Source organism: Hyperolius riggenbachi, chromosome 2 (assembly GCF_040937935.1).
Source record: "Hyperolius riggenbachi isolate aHypRig1 chromosome 2, aHypRig1.pri, whole genome shotgun sequence".
Classification (NCBI taxonomy): Eukaryota; Metazoa; Chordata; class Amphibia; order Anura; family Hyperoliidae; genus Hyperolius; species Hyperolius riggenbachi.
In genome coordinates, this window is record NC_090647.1 from 337,559,059 (window position 1) to 337,574,838 (window position 15,780).

Sequence of the window (15,780 nt, forward strand, 5' to 3'; positions counted from 1 at the left end):
GTCCCACCTGTTTTCCAGAGCACCTGTTTTGTATGCTTGTTCAGGGTCTATGAGAAAGTATAATGCTAGGTACACACCAAAAGATAGTTTGGCAGATAGATGGTTCGATAGATAATTTGTCATGCCCGATGGTTTTTCTGAGCGATTTCTCATAGAAGTGAATGGAAATTGATAAGAAAATCTATTGGACAGTAATCAGGCTGTAAAAAAATCTCATCGTGTATACCTAGCATAAGAGGCAGAGGATCAGCAGGAACAACAGGCAATGTGTATTGTTTAAAAAGGAAACAAATATGGCAGCCTCCATATCCTTGCCAGGTCAGTTGTCCTACAGATAGAATAAGTGGCGAGCAGTATGGAAATATGCAATTAAAAGAATTGTGGTAGGTTTGTATTCCTGATTACATCACACTATGGCCTCAATTCACTAAGATTTATCAAACACTTTATCAAAGGTTTGATAATTTACCTCATGCGTAAAATCTAATTTTGAATTCACTAAAGTGTTAAATATTTATCAAATATTTTATTGATAAAACGTTCAATAAATATATAACATAATATAACACCTTAGTGAATTCAAAATTAGTTTTTACCCATGAGGTAAATTATCAAACGTTTGATAAAGTGTTTGATAAAGCTTAGTGAATTGAGGCCTATATGTAGAATCTAGCTGCAACATTTATGGAGGAAGCTGCTGAGACTTTTTGTGCTGCTGTAAGCGGAACGGAGTATAAATGTATCAATGTGTGATTTTCCAGAAGTACTCTTAATTTCACACAGAAACATAAAAATAGTTACAAAGAGAGAGAGAATTACGGTACATTTCTTGTAAACTTAAAAAAATCCTACCTTGTCTAGTATATACTGGTTCAGATATGGCATATAGCCTTGACTGGACACTGGGCCATCATCGTCATCACGGAAATGATCTTCCAGTGCCACAGGATCATGAGGAATGCACAGTACTGTGTAAAGATTGTGTGATAGCACCTGGGAAAATGAAAGACAAAGACCATTTCCTAATACGGTAAGTATAATAGAAACAAAGAAGTAGATATAATAATACAACACCTAGGATTCTCTGCCTTTTTGATGCCAGAGACTGCCTTCTTTAGATTGGTTAAACTATATGAAAAAAGTACAGGTACAAGAGTGGAGCACTTAGCCAGAGCAACTATTATTATTATTATTATTATTATTTTATTATTATTTAGTATTTATATAGCGCCGGCATATTACGCAGTGCTGTACAGTGTACATATATATATATATCTTGTCACTAGCTGTCCCTCAAAGGAGCTCACAATCTAATCCCTACCATTGCCATATGTCTATATTATATAGTGTAAGTACTGTAGTCTAGGGCCAATTTTTTTATGGGGAGCCAATTAACTTATCCGTATGTTTTTGGAATGTGGGAGGAAACCGGAGTGCCCGGAGGAAACCCACACAGACACGGAGAGAACATACAAACTCTTTGCAGATAGTGCCCTGGCTGGAATTCGAACCAGGGACCCAGCGCTGCAAGGCGAGAGAGCTAACCACTAAGCCACCGTGCTGCCCCAACTAATCAGGCTTCAGTTGCTGAATTAAACTGGAATTGTGATTGGTTGCTCTGGCAAGGGCTCCAGTTTTTTTGTTTTTTTTTTAAACTGGTCTTCATAAATCAAAGTTTTTCTTCTTATTCTGGGAAGTTAGTGGCTGCAGCTCTCAATCGCTTTGAGTCCGACAGGAGAAAAGTGCTATACAAATGTCAGAATTATTAATTGAGGTCTTACCAGGCCTATATTAATATTCTTGACCCTGGGGAAATTTCAGGCTGAGACAGTCCCATCTGTATTGTACAATGGACTTGCAACTTTCTCTCTGGTACTTAATCTCTACAGCGGAACAGTAGGCCCGGTGTCACTATCACAAGTCATCTATCCCAGGATTGAGACCTTGTTTCCAATAGAGATTTCTTCACATGTGATTACATGAGGTTTGTCTACCTGATTAAATGTCCTTGCCGTCTGGTTTATGTAAGCCAGACTGCAAGAAATGTGAAACTCAGGATAAAAGAACATTGAAGCAGAATTTACCTAAATTATCTCAAGCTATCGCAATGGATGAGAGATCGAGTAGCAAGTGATCTGTTGAACTACCACTGGCAAAACATTCATGAAGCAGGGCACAACACTAACCAATTATGTTGGTGTGTCTAATGCTGGGGATACATGGTATGTTTCTGTACCGTGTATCGACCAGCTGATCCGGCCAGCTGATAATATTCAGCTGGCCCGATCATGCCGCTCGACCCACGCCCGCTTGATTCCCGCCAGCGGACAATGGCAGGGAATCAAGCGGTGATAAGAAAGCGACGGCGGGGACGAGCGGCAATCAATCCGCGCGGATGAGCGGGGATGCGCCGGCATTGAGCCGCTGGCTCCATTCCGGCGCATAAAACAAGCCGTGTATGCACGGCATTAGGAGTAATTAAGGTGCCAGGGGTGACTGCGGTAATATACTACTTAGTAGAAAAGTGTTGGTGGACTAAGGTTGGGGATGTTGAAGCCAAATGGAATGGATGAAGACTTCAGCCTGAGATTTTTTTTATAATGTGATGTTCTCAGGCCTGCTTTTCATGGAAGTTTAGGGTTAACCTTGTAAGGTGTAACACTGTTGTTTCATGTTTCCTGCACAGCAGTAATTAAACTCTCTAGCCGACCGCTTCACGCCGATGGGCGTGGCTGCAGCGACAGCCTCAGGACCGCCTAACGCCAATTGGTGTAAGGTCCTGTGGGCCTGTTTTGCAGATCGCGTGCACTAATGCGCACACATCCCTGCTTGAATGACAGAGCTCCGCTCCGTCATCAGCCTCCCAGCGGCGATCGCTGCTAGGAGACTGTTAGACGGTGAAAAAGCCGTCTAATTAGTCTGTACAGTGATGTGAACAACGTCAGTGCTGTACTGGGGACAGCCATGTCACAGGGAGACAGAGGCGATCCGTTGTCATAGCCTGAAGCCTATGACAGCCGGTCGCACTAATTGGCTGGCTGTGAAGGCCGGGGGTAGGGGGTTAGTAAAATAAAAAAAAAAAAATAGGTGTATTTGTAAAAACAAAATAACAATAAATATTTATATAAAAGAAAAAAAGGAAAAAAAAAATCCTGGGAGAGATCATTGCCCACCAACAGAAAACGGTGTTGGTGGGCAAAAAAGAGGGTGGTGGTGGGGGGGGGGGGGGGGGGTCAGACCACTTGTGTGCCAAGTTGTGCGGCCCTGCAGCAAGGCCTTAAAGCTGCAGTGGCCTATTTTGCAAAAAATGGCCTGGTCTTTAGGGGGGTTTAAGCCCGTGGTCCTTAAGAGGTTAAAGGGGAACTTCAGCCTAAACAAACATACTGTCATTAAGTTACATTATATATGTTAGAGTAGATAGGTAATATAATATTTTACCCACCCAGTTTTAAAAGAACTGGCAAATGTTTGTGATTCATGGGGGCTGCCATCTTTGTCATGGGGGCAGCCATCTTTTTGGTTGAAAGGAGGTGACATGGAGCATAAGACACAGTTCCAACTGACCTGTGCCCTGATCACCCCTCCCAGCTGCACACACTAGGCTTCAAATGTCAATTCAAAATGTAAAAAAAAAAAAAATGAATCTTAACCCCTTACCAACATCTCAATAAGATTCCTTCCAAAAGGTGATTAATAAACTATACAGTGAGGAGTTGATAGCAACTCCTCTGTGCAGGAACATGCTCTAGCCCTGCAGAGTCCAACACTTTTGTATGTAATGCTGGGAATACACAATGGCTATCATTCATAAAGCATTCCCGCATGCTGAAATGCTTAATACCGCTGACTTTACCGACCACATTGCAAAATGTCAATTCATAAAGGCTCTTTCCGCATGCGGAGCTGACATTCCCCTGCAGAGTGATAACTTACCGCCTTGTGCGGTGTTGATACGCAGTTATCCAGAAAAAAATAGCAAAATGTCCATTCATAAACATTTCCGCATAGTGGTATGTGGAAGGGGATTACCGATCCCCTGGATGTAGTGGGAAGCTTGTGGAGTACTTGTAAGTGAATGGGACGGACCTCCCAAGCAGTAGAAGAGAGAGCAGCGCACGGAGGGAATCGGGCAGCTTTTCTGTTTCCGCATGCCTACCGCCCGCCTACCGACACCATTCTCCAGAAAACCTCCGCACTGCTATCGCACCGCAAGGCCATTTCATTACTGACAAGGTCTCAGAATTTTAACACTATATTAAGATGGCATTTGCTTTTGGGAACAAAAAGCTCCTGACCAAGAAGCTAACACTCAACCCTGTCGTCCATCCCACTCATGTAGCCCTGGTACAGGAGCTAACAATAATTACATGTGTTAAATTAACACTCAAGTGCACTTGTTTAAACGAATTATACAATGTATTACTCTTTTCTAATGTACTAAAATACATATTCAAATTATATATGAATGTCAGTTTGCCAAATACCTCAGCTGGTTGTTGAAATAGTTACTAGGGAAGGCCATTGAGATGCAAATAATTCTCAGTTGATGCAGGACTATGCTAATTTTGTATGTAAAGGTACAGTGGTTTGCAAAAGTATTCGGCCCCCTTGAAGTTTTCCACATTTTGTCACATTACTGCCACAAACATGAATCAATTTTGTTGGAATTCCACATGAAAGACCTGTTATGATCATGTCTGCAGCGTTTACTGCTGGCTGCAGTGGTATTGCAACCCAAGCAGTTCTGATGTCATTACATGCATTTGCTTGCATAGTTTGGTTTGCACTTAAACTAGTTGCTGATTCCATCTGCAGTCGCTCTGAAGTTAATGACAGTTTAATATGCTTTTGTGTAAACAAACATTGTCTGCTGCAATGGAGGGGCAATCCCTTTCCTGCAGGCTGCATATCATTGTCTGCCTTTTCCTGCTGTCAGCCTGTGATTAATTACCATTCACTTGTGTGGGAATCTGCAGGTCTGCTCCCATTGGATGACCTCAGTATAAAGAACTGCTTCCTGCAATGCTTGATGGGCTACCATAGTCTCAGATTCTGTCTGTTACTCTGCTCGTGCCCCACCTCGTTCCTAGTCCGTGTGGACTGCGCTGACTCCTGCGAAGGGGTCAGCGAGTCCTCCTAGTTCTGCTCTTGTTCTAGAAGTTGTTACTCTGCTTGTCTTGTGTCATATATTGGTTCATCGCCAATATATACGCATACTTGCGCATTTTGTTATTTTCCTTGTATTCGTGTTACGTTGATACATCAGTGTCGCTGATATATACGTACACGAACTGTTTATTTCCTGTGTTCAGTTAGTCAGCCTTCCAGCACGTTTTGGTAGTTTGCGCGTATCGTGATCACCCGTGCTGAGCTAGTATCCTGATCCTGGTCCTGTTTGTGGATTGCGTTCATCTCTGCGAGGAGATAACGAATCCTTCTGAATCCTGTCCTGTTACCGTTTGTGGATTGCGTTCATCTCTGCGAAGAGATAGCGAATCCTTCTGAGTCCTGTTCCCTGTATTGCTCCAGTGCTAGTCAGTGTTCCTGCTTATGTCATATATCGGTTCATTGCCGATATATACATATGTTAGTCAGACGTTACAAATTGTTTCATTGATAGCTGTAATTGTAATACGCTAGGAAAACATACTTATTGTATATTTGTCTGTGTTACGTTCATCTATCTTGATCCTCCTATTTCCTGGCTATCCTGTCCTGTCTTTGTGAGGCACGCTATCGCTGCTACGCATTGGCTGCCTCATTCCAGTCTGTCTTGTTGTGGACGCTTGCTGTCACTAAGTAGTGGCTAGTTAAGCAGGCGTTCATTCTGTCTACCTGTCCTGATCTCCTCAGTCCTGGTTTATGCGCTCAGCGCTACTTTGCGCTGAGACGTTATTACGAAAGTGTTGTTTGTGGCTGTTCGGATCTGCACCGGCTCTGTGCACCACAATCTCCTATTGGAGTCAGTCCTCTCCTCCACTAAACTGGGGATATCCTTATTCCTTGTGCTGGTGTGTGTACCTCCTTCACGTCAGCTTATGTGTTGCATGCTGACTGTGGAGATTACACCTCCAAGCTTAACAAGACCAATACAAAGTGGTGTACACGTAAGAAGTAGAACGAAAATCATACATGATTCCAAACATTTTTTTTTTACAAAGAAATAACTGCAAAGTGGGGTGTGCGTAATCATTCAGCCCCCTTTGGTCTGAGGGCAGTCAGTTGGCCATAGACATTGCCTGATGAGTGCTAATGACTAAATAGAGTACACCTGTGTGTAATCTAATGTCAGTAAAAATACAGCTGCTCTGTGACGGCCTCAGAGATTGTGTAAGAGAATATTGGGAGCAACAACACCATGAAGTCCAAAGAACACAACAGGTTAGGGGTAAAGTTATTGAGAAATTTAAAGCAGGCTTAGGCTACAAAAAGATTTCCAAAGCCTAGAACATCCCACGGAGAACTGTTCAAGCGATCCTTCACAAATGGAAGGAGTATGGCACAACTGTAAACCTACCAAGACAAGGCCATCCACCTAAACTCACAGGCCGAACAAGGAGAGCGCTAATCAGAAATGTAGTCAAGAGGCCCATGGTGACTCTGGACGAGCTACAGAGATCTACAGCTCAGGTCGGGAAATCTGTCCATAGGACAACTATTAGTCATGCACTGCACAAAGTAGGCCTTTATGGAAGAGTTTCAAGAAGAAAGCTATTGTTAACAGAAAAGCATAAGAAGTCCCGTTTGCAGTTTGCCACAAGCCATGATGGGGACACAGCAAACATGTGGAAGAAGGTGCTCTGGTTAGATGAGACCAAAATGGAACTTTTTGGCCAAAATGCAAAACGCTATGTGTGTCGGAAAACTAACACTGCACATCACTCTGAACACACCATCTCCATTGTCAAATATGGTGGTGGCATGCTCTGGGGATGTTTCTCCTCAGCAGGGACAGGGAAGCTGGTCAGGGTTGATGGGAAGATGGATGGAGCCAAATACAGGGCAATCTTGGAAGAAAACCTCTTGGAGTCTTTTGCAGACTTGAGACTGAGGCGGAGGTTCATCTTCCAGCAGGACAACGACCCTAAACATAAAGCCAGGGCAACAATGGAATGGTTTAACCACTTTACCCCCCTTCCGGACCCTTACAGGTCACATGAAAACAAACTCACTTGTGGCCAAATAGTAAAAATACACCCTAAAGCATTTTACATATACAAATACATTAGTTTTACACAATAAATTAACTCATTACCTCCCACACTCCCCAGTTTTTTGTTTTTTTTTTGTAATGAAAAAAAAAAAAAACAATAAAAAAAAACAAAAACATAAATAGTTACCTTAGGGACTGAACTTTTTAAATATTTACGGTATGTCAAGAGGGTATAACACTGTTACTTTATAAACTATGGGCTTGTAATTAGGGAAGGATGCAAAACTGAAAAAATGCACCTTTATTTCCAAATAAAATATTGGCGCCAAACATTGTGATAGGGACATAATTTAAACGGTTTTATAACCGGGACAAATGGGCAAATACATTTCATGGTTTTTAATTACAGTAGCATGCATTATCTAAAAACTATAATGGCCGAAAACTGAAAAATAATTTTTTCCCACATTTTTCCTATTTTCCCATTAAAACACATTTAGAATAAAATAATTCTTGGCATAATGTCCCACCTAAAGAAAGCCTAATTGGTGGCGAAAAAAACAAGATATAGTTCATTTCATTGCGATAAGTAATAATAAAGTTATAGACAAATGAATGCAAGGAGCGCTGAAAGGTGAAAATTGCTCTGGTGTTCAAGGGGTAAAACCCCTCAGTGGTGAAGTGGTTAAAACAAAACATACCCATGTGTTAGAATGGCCCAGTCAAAGTCCAGATCTAAATCCAATTGAGAATATGTGGCAAGATCTGAAAACGCTGTCCATCTAATCTGACTGAGCTGGAGCTGTTTTGCAAAGAAGAATGGGCAAGGATTTCAGTCTCTAGATGTGCAAAGCTGGTAGAGACATACCCTAAGACTGGCAGCTGTAATTGCAGCAAAAGGTGGTTCTACAAAGTATTGACTTAGGGGGGTTGAATAATTACGCACACCCCACTTTGCAGTTATTTGTAAAAAATGTTTGGAATCATGTAGGATTTTCGTTCCACTTCTCACGTGTACATGACTTGGTATTGGTGTTTCATGTGGAATTCCAAAAAAATGGATTCATTTTTGTGGCAGTAATGAGACAAAATGTGGAAAACTTCAAGGGGGGGCGAATACTTTTGCAAACCACTGTATACAGCTTAAAAATGGACCACACAACTTTTACAAACGTAGAATTTGATCATTTCATTTTCAAGCTGCATACATCTGCATACCAAATTTGCATAAACTTGCATCAACACAGAATTATTTGCTTCACATTGACCATCCCAACTAGTGACACAACTACTCGTCTGGCTTTATTCATATGGCAGAGATGTTATTTATTATATATAAAATATTCCTGTGTACACATCAAATTTAGAGTCAGCTAAATATGTGTATCTGATTTTAAAATATGGTGACTGCTTTATTGCAGCCGGACAAATAACTTTTTTTGATTGGTATATTATTTCATTTTTGTGAACTAAGCATTGCTGTTGCTATATTTGCAAGTTATTTATGATGAATAGTATCTGAGAAAAATATTATATTATCATATTTTTTCCCTTAAAGTTTAAGCTTATTAGGAGTCTGAGTTGGTGCATTTTTGTACGACTCCGACTCCATCGCGCTGGTTGTGATAACAGTTGGAGGACTTTTGAATTGCTATTTTTGCTGTCACACAGAAAGCTGAAGAACTATGGAACTACATCAACCCAGTGCTGTTTCTTCTTTTTAGTGTAGATAAACTTTACTTGACAATATGTAAGGATCGTGGAAAGTGTAGTCATGTGCACAACTGACAGTTAGTACAGGAGGAAGCATCAACTCCATTAGCTGCTTGTATTAAGTATTGATCTTAGAGTGGTGATCAGGATGTTATAAACTTTTATAAGGAATCTACTAGCTTTGCTTTTAAAATGTTTAAAAAATTAGTGTAATTAGAGGAGGTTCTGGAATCTATACAGGGTATAATTTTTTTTTAATTTTATTTTATTTAAAAGCTGGAGGACATCTGAATTTGCTACGATTTATGATACTTACTAGCAGTTTTATTCAGGGCTGTGGAGTCGGTCCAAAAATCCACCGACTCCGACTCCTCAGTTTAGGATTCCACCGACTCCGACTCCTCGACTCTGACTCCTCTAATTTGCATATTACAATTTTGTTGATTAAAAAGTATGTAACATGAAATTCGTCTCTTAACTGCCAACGCTTAGGAATTTTACAAGACAACTGAAGTGAGAAGGATATGTAGACTACTATATTTATTCCCTTTAGACTAAAACTAGTCCTTGGTAAGAGTACTTGTAAAAGGTACAAACCGGAACAAAGAACATCTATCAGGCCCTAGGCAATGTAAGTGTGGGTACATGTAAGAATGATGTGCAGGTACTCTGCAGGGGAATGAGGAGATTGTAAACAGACAACACCTCTGTGTTCAATGTGCACAGCATTCTCAGTGGATTCCCTGCAGCTCTGTGGGGAGTGCATATGTAGAGTATAGTACTACTGTGTAACAAAGTAAACCTGAGACAGATGAAATTAAAGTTTTATACATACCTGAGGCTTCCTCCAGCCGCCTTCAGGATACTCAGTCCCTCGTTGTCCTCCTCCACCACCTGGATCTTCTGCTATGAGTCCAGGTACTTGAGCCAGTCGGGCGTAGTGCGCATGCACACACTCTGCCGCCAGGAGCATACTACACCTGTGCAGAACTATTGCGCAGGTGCAGAATGTTCCTGGCTGTGGGAGCGGCATGCGGCCGGACAGCGCTGACTGGCTGAATTACCAGGACTCATAGCAGAAGATCCGGGTGGTGGAGGACAGCGAGGGACTGATTAGCCTGAAGGGGGCTGGAGGAAACCCCAGGTATGTATAAAAAAAAAAAAAAAAAAAAACTTTACTTTTCATCCGTCTCAGTTACCCTTTAATTTGTAGTCACCAAACCAAATTTTAACAACATATCAAATTATTTGATTTCATCAGCAGAGTGCATACATTTGCATAAATCAGCATCAATGCAGAATTATTTCCATCTCGTTAACCATCTCTATTAGTGACACAGCTACACATCAGGCTTTATTCTTACAGCATAGATGTTATTTAGTATATATAAGAGATTCCTGTGTACACATCATATATACAGTCACAATCAGGTATGTATATCCGACCTTAAAAATACAGGGACTGCTTTATTGAAGCAGCACAAGTAACTAATTTTGATTGGTTTATTTCATTTTTGTGGACTAATCACAGCTATTACTGTATATACATTATTTTTAATGACTATTATCTGAGAAATAGAACATTATCATATTTTCTATTTTAATTACAGTTACAAATTCATTAGGAGTCGGAGTTGGAGTCGGTGCATTTTTTCCCGACTCCGACTCCAGGCACCCAAAATTGCCCGACTCCACGACTCCGACTCCACAGCCCTGGTTTTATTTAATATCTCATCAGCAATAAATACACATCCTACTTCCACATTTATGTTTGCTATTGCATTACTGAAGTCTATGCACAAGCAGACTAAAAATTAAATATTGAAAATTACCCGTGCAAACAGAAAAAATAAACATTTTGCTACCAGTTTCTTTCTCTATTATAGCTTCATGAAATAAGCCAAAACAACAAAAGGTGTATCAACAGCATGACAGGAAACCATAACAAGTATGAAAAATGAGAATACAGCATAGACAAGCAGGTAAAAACACGAAGGGCGACAAGTGGCCAGAGTCGCAGTCTATAAATACAGTAATACCCGTCTCAATAACAAACCCTGCCTTTCTTCTCACACAGAAGTGAGTTCCCTTTTTAGTAGTAAAGATGACCTCTATACCACGCTATTTTTATTTTATAAACTGTGTTATGAAATGCAGCAAACATATTTCAGACAGTAATTATGCATTTTAGAGGAATCGTATAATATGCAGGTATACACATTAACTTGATCTGTCTGCTGTGTGACTGTGACAGAAGGATTGCTGATGTGCACATTTCCACCAGGGCCTGAGTGCTTCTTATGTAGTCTAAAAGTCATGCTGAAATACCCGAATGAAAGGGAAGCACAGATAAAACAGCATTATATGCTGTGTATAATTATGACGTTTCCCCACCCTCACCACTTCCGTTCCTCTTTTACTTCCTGCCGTGCTGAGGTTTTCCTGCTGCATAAAACTCGCTTGCACTTGTCTAACACACTCACAAGTGCTCTATAAAGTCTTGGGCTAACAAAGCATTATATATAGCATAGTAAGCATCAGTTATAAGAACATGAGTGTGGCACATGAGGAGCACAATATAGCTGCTATTATAGCATGCTAAAGCAATAAAGAAATCACTTTTCGATATCAATAGCTTGTATTACATTTACACACTTTTTATCCAAAACAAAACATTTTGTTACCCTGCACAGGGGCTCTCTAAGGCCTCATTCACATTAGGGGCTTGATTCACTAAACCGCGATTACTGCTATCACAGCAGTTATCACGCGATCTGCCACGCACGAAGGTTTGGGCGCGTAAAGGGTTACTCCACGTGATAAACGAAGGTTTGCGTGCGATCACGCATGTGAAAAGCGCACGTGATTACGCGCAAACCTTCGTTTACATGCGATCGTAATCCTTTACACGCGCAGACCTTTGCACGCAGCAGATCGCGTGATAACTGCTGTGATTGCAGTTATCATGCTTTAGTGAATCAAGCCCTATGTCCGCTTTTTATCAGCACATAAATGTTACAGATTGATACAAGTGCACTGCCTCATTCACACTAGTGCGCTTCTGTCCGCTTTTCAGCAACATGATGCACTGAAAAAAAGCGTACAAAAGCGGACAAATACTTTAATCCTACTAATACTTCCTAATAATTATATATATCTTATATTATATATATCCTAAGTAGAAATGTATGCAGTAACAATTTAAGTACTTCAAATAAACTGCTGCTATCCCCAAACAATAATATGACCATCAGTTCAGGTCAGTCAACAACCCCCACCAACAAATGATGGCGTTGTGCAGGAGGAGAGAATAGGAAAGGGAAATTGGGAGGAACAAAAGAGGAAGGTTTTCTGTAAGGGCCCTTTTCCACCAGCGCGTTTGCGCTGGCTGAATCGCAAAACCGCAAACCGCTAGCGATTTTACAATCGCTACGGTTTGCTTTTTAACATAGGAATCGCGGTAGGTCATTTCCACTACCGCGATTCGCTTTTGTCGGGAACGCGAACGCGCGGCGGAGCGATAATTGCCGCGATTTTGCTATGCAGTGCATAGCATAGCAAAATCGCGGCCGCAAACGTCGGGGGAATCGCCGGTTTTGCGATTCAGCAATCGCTAGCGTTCAGCGTGAACGCTAGCGATTGCAGGTGGAAAAGGGCCCTAAAGGTCTTCATTTAGGTTCTCACCCATGCTATGGGTACAGTCAGCTTTAGCCAAATCTTTAGGTGCATAATTGTCGATACAATCTTGATTGTACAATCCTTATGCCTGTACACATGCAGGATGGATGTCACCCAGTGGGAATCGGGATTTAAACTCGAGGCGCATTGCTGGGCCAAGGCTGTAAAGGCGCATAGTCAGCCTAGAGCCTGATGATGCTCTCTGTTGCTATTGTGGGGGGGGGGGGGGGGGAGGGCTACACTTAATGGAACAGTGCAGATGTGACATCACATGGTGGGCGGGGGAAGACTGATTGATATGTACCTTTTACATTTTCCATGACATACTGTGGAATCTCCTAACTGGACTTCGGAGGATTTATCCCATAAACTGTGCAGATGTTCCTGCATACAATGTCAGTTACTAGATTGTGTCATTCAGTGTATATGTTGTAGTATATGTCAGCGCAGGCGAAATGCAACAATAATCTCTGGTTGGATGAATCACTCAATGCTTGGATTCAGACAATGTGACCGTCACCAATAACAAGTAAAAATGGGGCTTACCAGCTTGTAACAACCCACACTATAAAGTTGTGAATCATCTAGATGTAAATAGGGTTCCCGGTCCTAGTCTCCAGACTGTAGGTTACTTCAAATCCCTCTGCAAAGTATGGTGATCCCAATCCTTATAAATCCAGAGGATGTCCGCTCAGGGTTAATAAAACAAAAAGCAGGACAACTCAGTGTAACCTGCTTCTTTCATTCATAATGGTAAGAGGCAAAAGATGATAAACACATACATACGGGGGGCCCATGCAAAGTATAGGCCAGGAGGGTAGGAGACGGGCAGCACCTTTACCTCTACCCCACACGGGGCTATAGCACGTTTAGCATGTTTTTATTTCAGGGTACACATTTGCATGAGCCCCCTATTTTTTTATCTTTTACCTCTTACCATTAATGCAGTGAATACAATAAAGTTTCCTGCTTTTTGTTTTATTAACCCTGAATGGACATCCCCTGGGTTAATAAGGATTGGGATCACCATACTTCACAGAGGGATTTGAAGTGACCTAAGCTCTGGAGACCAGGACCGGGAACCCCATATACATCTAACTGTTCCTTATAGTTTGGGTTGTTACAGGCTGGTAAGCCCCCATTTTTCCCTGTTATTGGTGACGGTCACATTGTTAGATCCAGAACACAGATTGATTCATCCAACCAACGGCCACTGTTGCATTAGGCCAACGCTGGCATATACTACATTATTGGCTGGCCGTTGGGACATTGGGGTTGATTCATAAAGCATTATCGCATTTGAAAATGCAGAAAACAGCTGACTGCACTTAGGAAAATGTCAATTTATAAAAGCAGTTACCGCATGAAAAGCTGAAATTACCGAGCAGTGAGGTAAATTACCCATTTGTGCGGTAATTACCTCAACACATGTCAGTAAATGTCAATTCATAAAGCCTACAACAAGCAGTAAAGCCACAAAGCAATACCGTCTGCTTTGAAGTGGTTAAAAGAATGCGGTATCTGTGCAAGAAGACTGTGCTGGAAGCGTGACAAGCAGAAGCAGAGGCAGCTGTGACCAGGGCTGTGGAGTCGGAGTTTGAGTCGAAGAGTCGGATCAATTTTGGGTACCCGGAGTCGGCGTTGGAGTCGTAGTCGGTGATTGCATAAACTGAGGAGTAGGAGTCGGATGATTTTGTACAAAATCCACAGCCCTGGTAAGTATTAGACTAAGGAGTCGGAGTCGAGGAGTCAGAGCTGGAGTCGGAGGTTTCATAAACTGAGGAGTCGGAGTTGGCTGTGACTGACAGGAGCAGGGAGACAACAGAAACAGCCCTGGCTTCTGCAACTCTGGATGATGGAATCTGATAGGACTTGCAGCCTTCGCCGGCAGGAAAAGCTTTTAAACCCCCAAGGCAGCAGCAGAGCGAGATTGCAATAAAACAGCCATCCCCTGAATACCTTAGGCTGTGTGTCTGTTTAACTTCTTGGGTACCGGTTTGAAAATATGTAGGAGCTAGAACAGAAAATAACCTAAGCATGGCATGTGTAAAGTTTCTTGGAAGTTAATCTAAGCTGTGGCAATTAAATAGAATGTTAAGAAAGACTAATAGACAGATTCAGCGCAGATTCAGAGCAAGCAGAGGCAGTAGAACAAAACATGTACATCTAAAGGGATGTTGGGATGCCTCTTACTACCCTCACTGCACAGAACAGCTTGTAACAACACAGAGACACTCCACTCTCTTCTGTTGTTTTATTTTCCCGACCAGATAATTTTTTTTGCACGGCCTTTTATGAATTGACCCCAGTGTCTAAACTCAGGAGCGGCCACCTATCTGTTTGATGGCGCCGATTTCTCTTGAACATTAATGGAATAAGAGAATACGTGTAATTATGAAGAAAAGTTTTCAAATAACCCTAAAGAAACCTAGCTAGTTAAATAAAGTGCTGAATAACTATCTACAGCAGGGTATTTTTTTTATTCTGTGTGATAGTTCAACCACTGATAGGGATCTGGAGCAGTCAGGCTTTTCTGGACTCCCTAGAAGTGATTTTAACCCATCATTTGATGTACTTAAGTACACAGCTTTGTTTATTTGCTGGAAGAAGAGAGGGAAAACTTATCAATTCAACCAAAACCTTAGCCAAAATAGCCATTATCAGTTGACCATCTGCTCTATGAAAGATAAAGCTGAATGGAAATTCTCTGCTCACTGTTGCATTCTAAAACATTCATATGAATTTTGCTGAAACAATTTTAGTCGGTACTATAGTAGTATTTACCATTCAAATATAAAATTAACAAAAAAAAAAATAGACAAACTAATACAGCTGTGTAAAACTGAATACACATTAATACAAGGTACATGCTCTAACCTAAATACACAAAAACTAGAACAGGAAATAGAAACATACGTTACATGGATAACAATGTACATACTTATGCATATTTAAACATGCTACAGAATGTTTGTGGGTGACAATGTTCAAAAAGTAAATCAGGTAAGGTACCTCCTACAAGAACAATGAGAACAGTCCAGGTGCAAACCTTCTAACACTTACAGCACACTCTGGCAGTTTAGTGATGTATAGCGATGCTATACTTTTATACACATTTCTTAAAAATTTAAAATAGCAAATAAATATCATTATACACCAGGCCAACACAGGTTTCTTTTAAACATATGTAAGTGGGCCATGATCTGGCCATTGTGATGGCTGGCGGTGTGAAGGGA

General features: G+C 41.3%; 1 protein-coding gene across 2 annotated transcripts in view; it reads right to left on the bottom strand.

Annotated features, from left to right (window-relative positions):
- Positions 1–15,780, bottom strand: part of DEF6 (DEF6 guanine nucleotide exchange factor) — a 103,078-nt gene that overhangs the window by 63,028 nt on the left and 24,270 nt on the right. For both annotated transcript variants that reach the window (XM_068269405.1, XM_068269404.1), the window contains exon 2: positions 853–993. In XM_068269405.1, coding sequence (XP_068125506.1) covers positions 853–885 — 33 coding nt within the window. In that variant the 5' untranslated portion in view covers positions 886–993. The remainder of the gene's footprint in view (positions 1–852; positions 994–15,780) is intronic.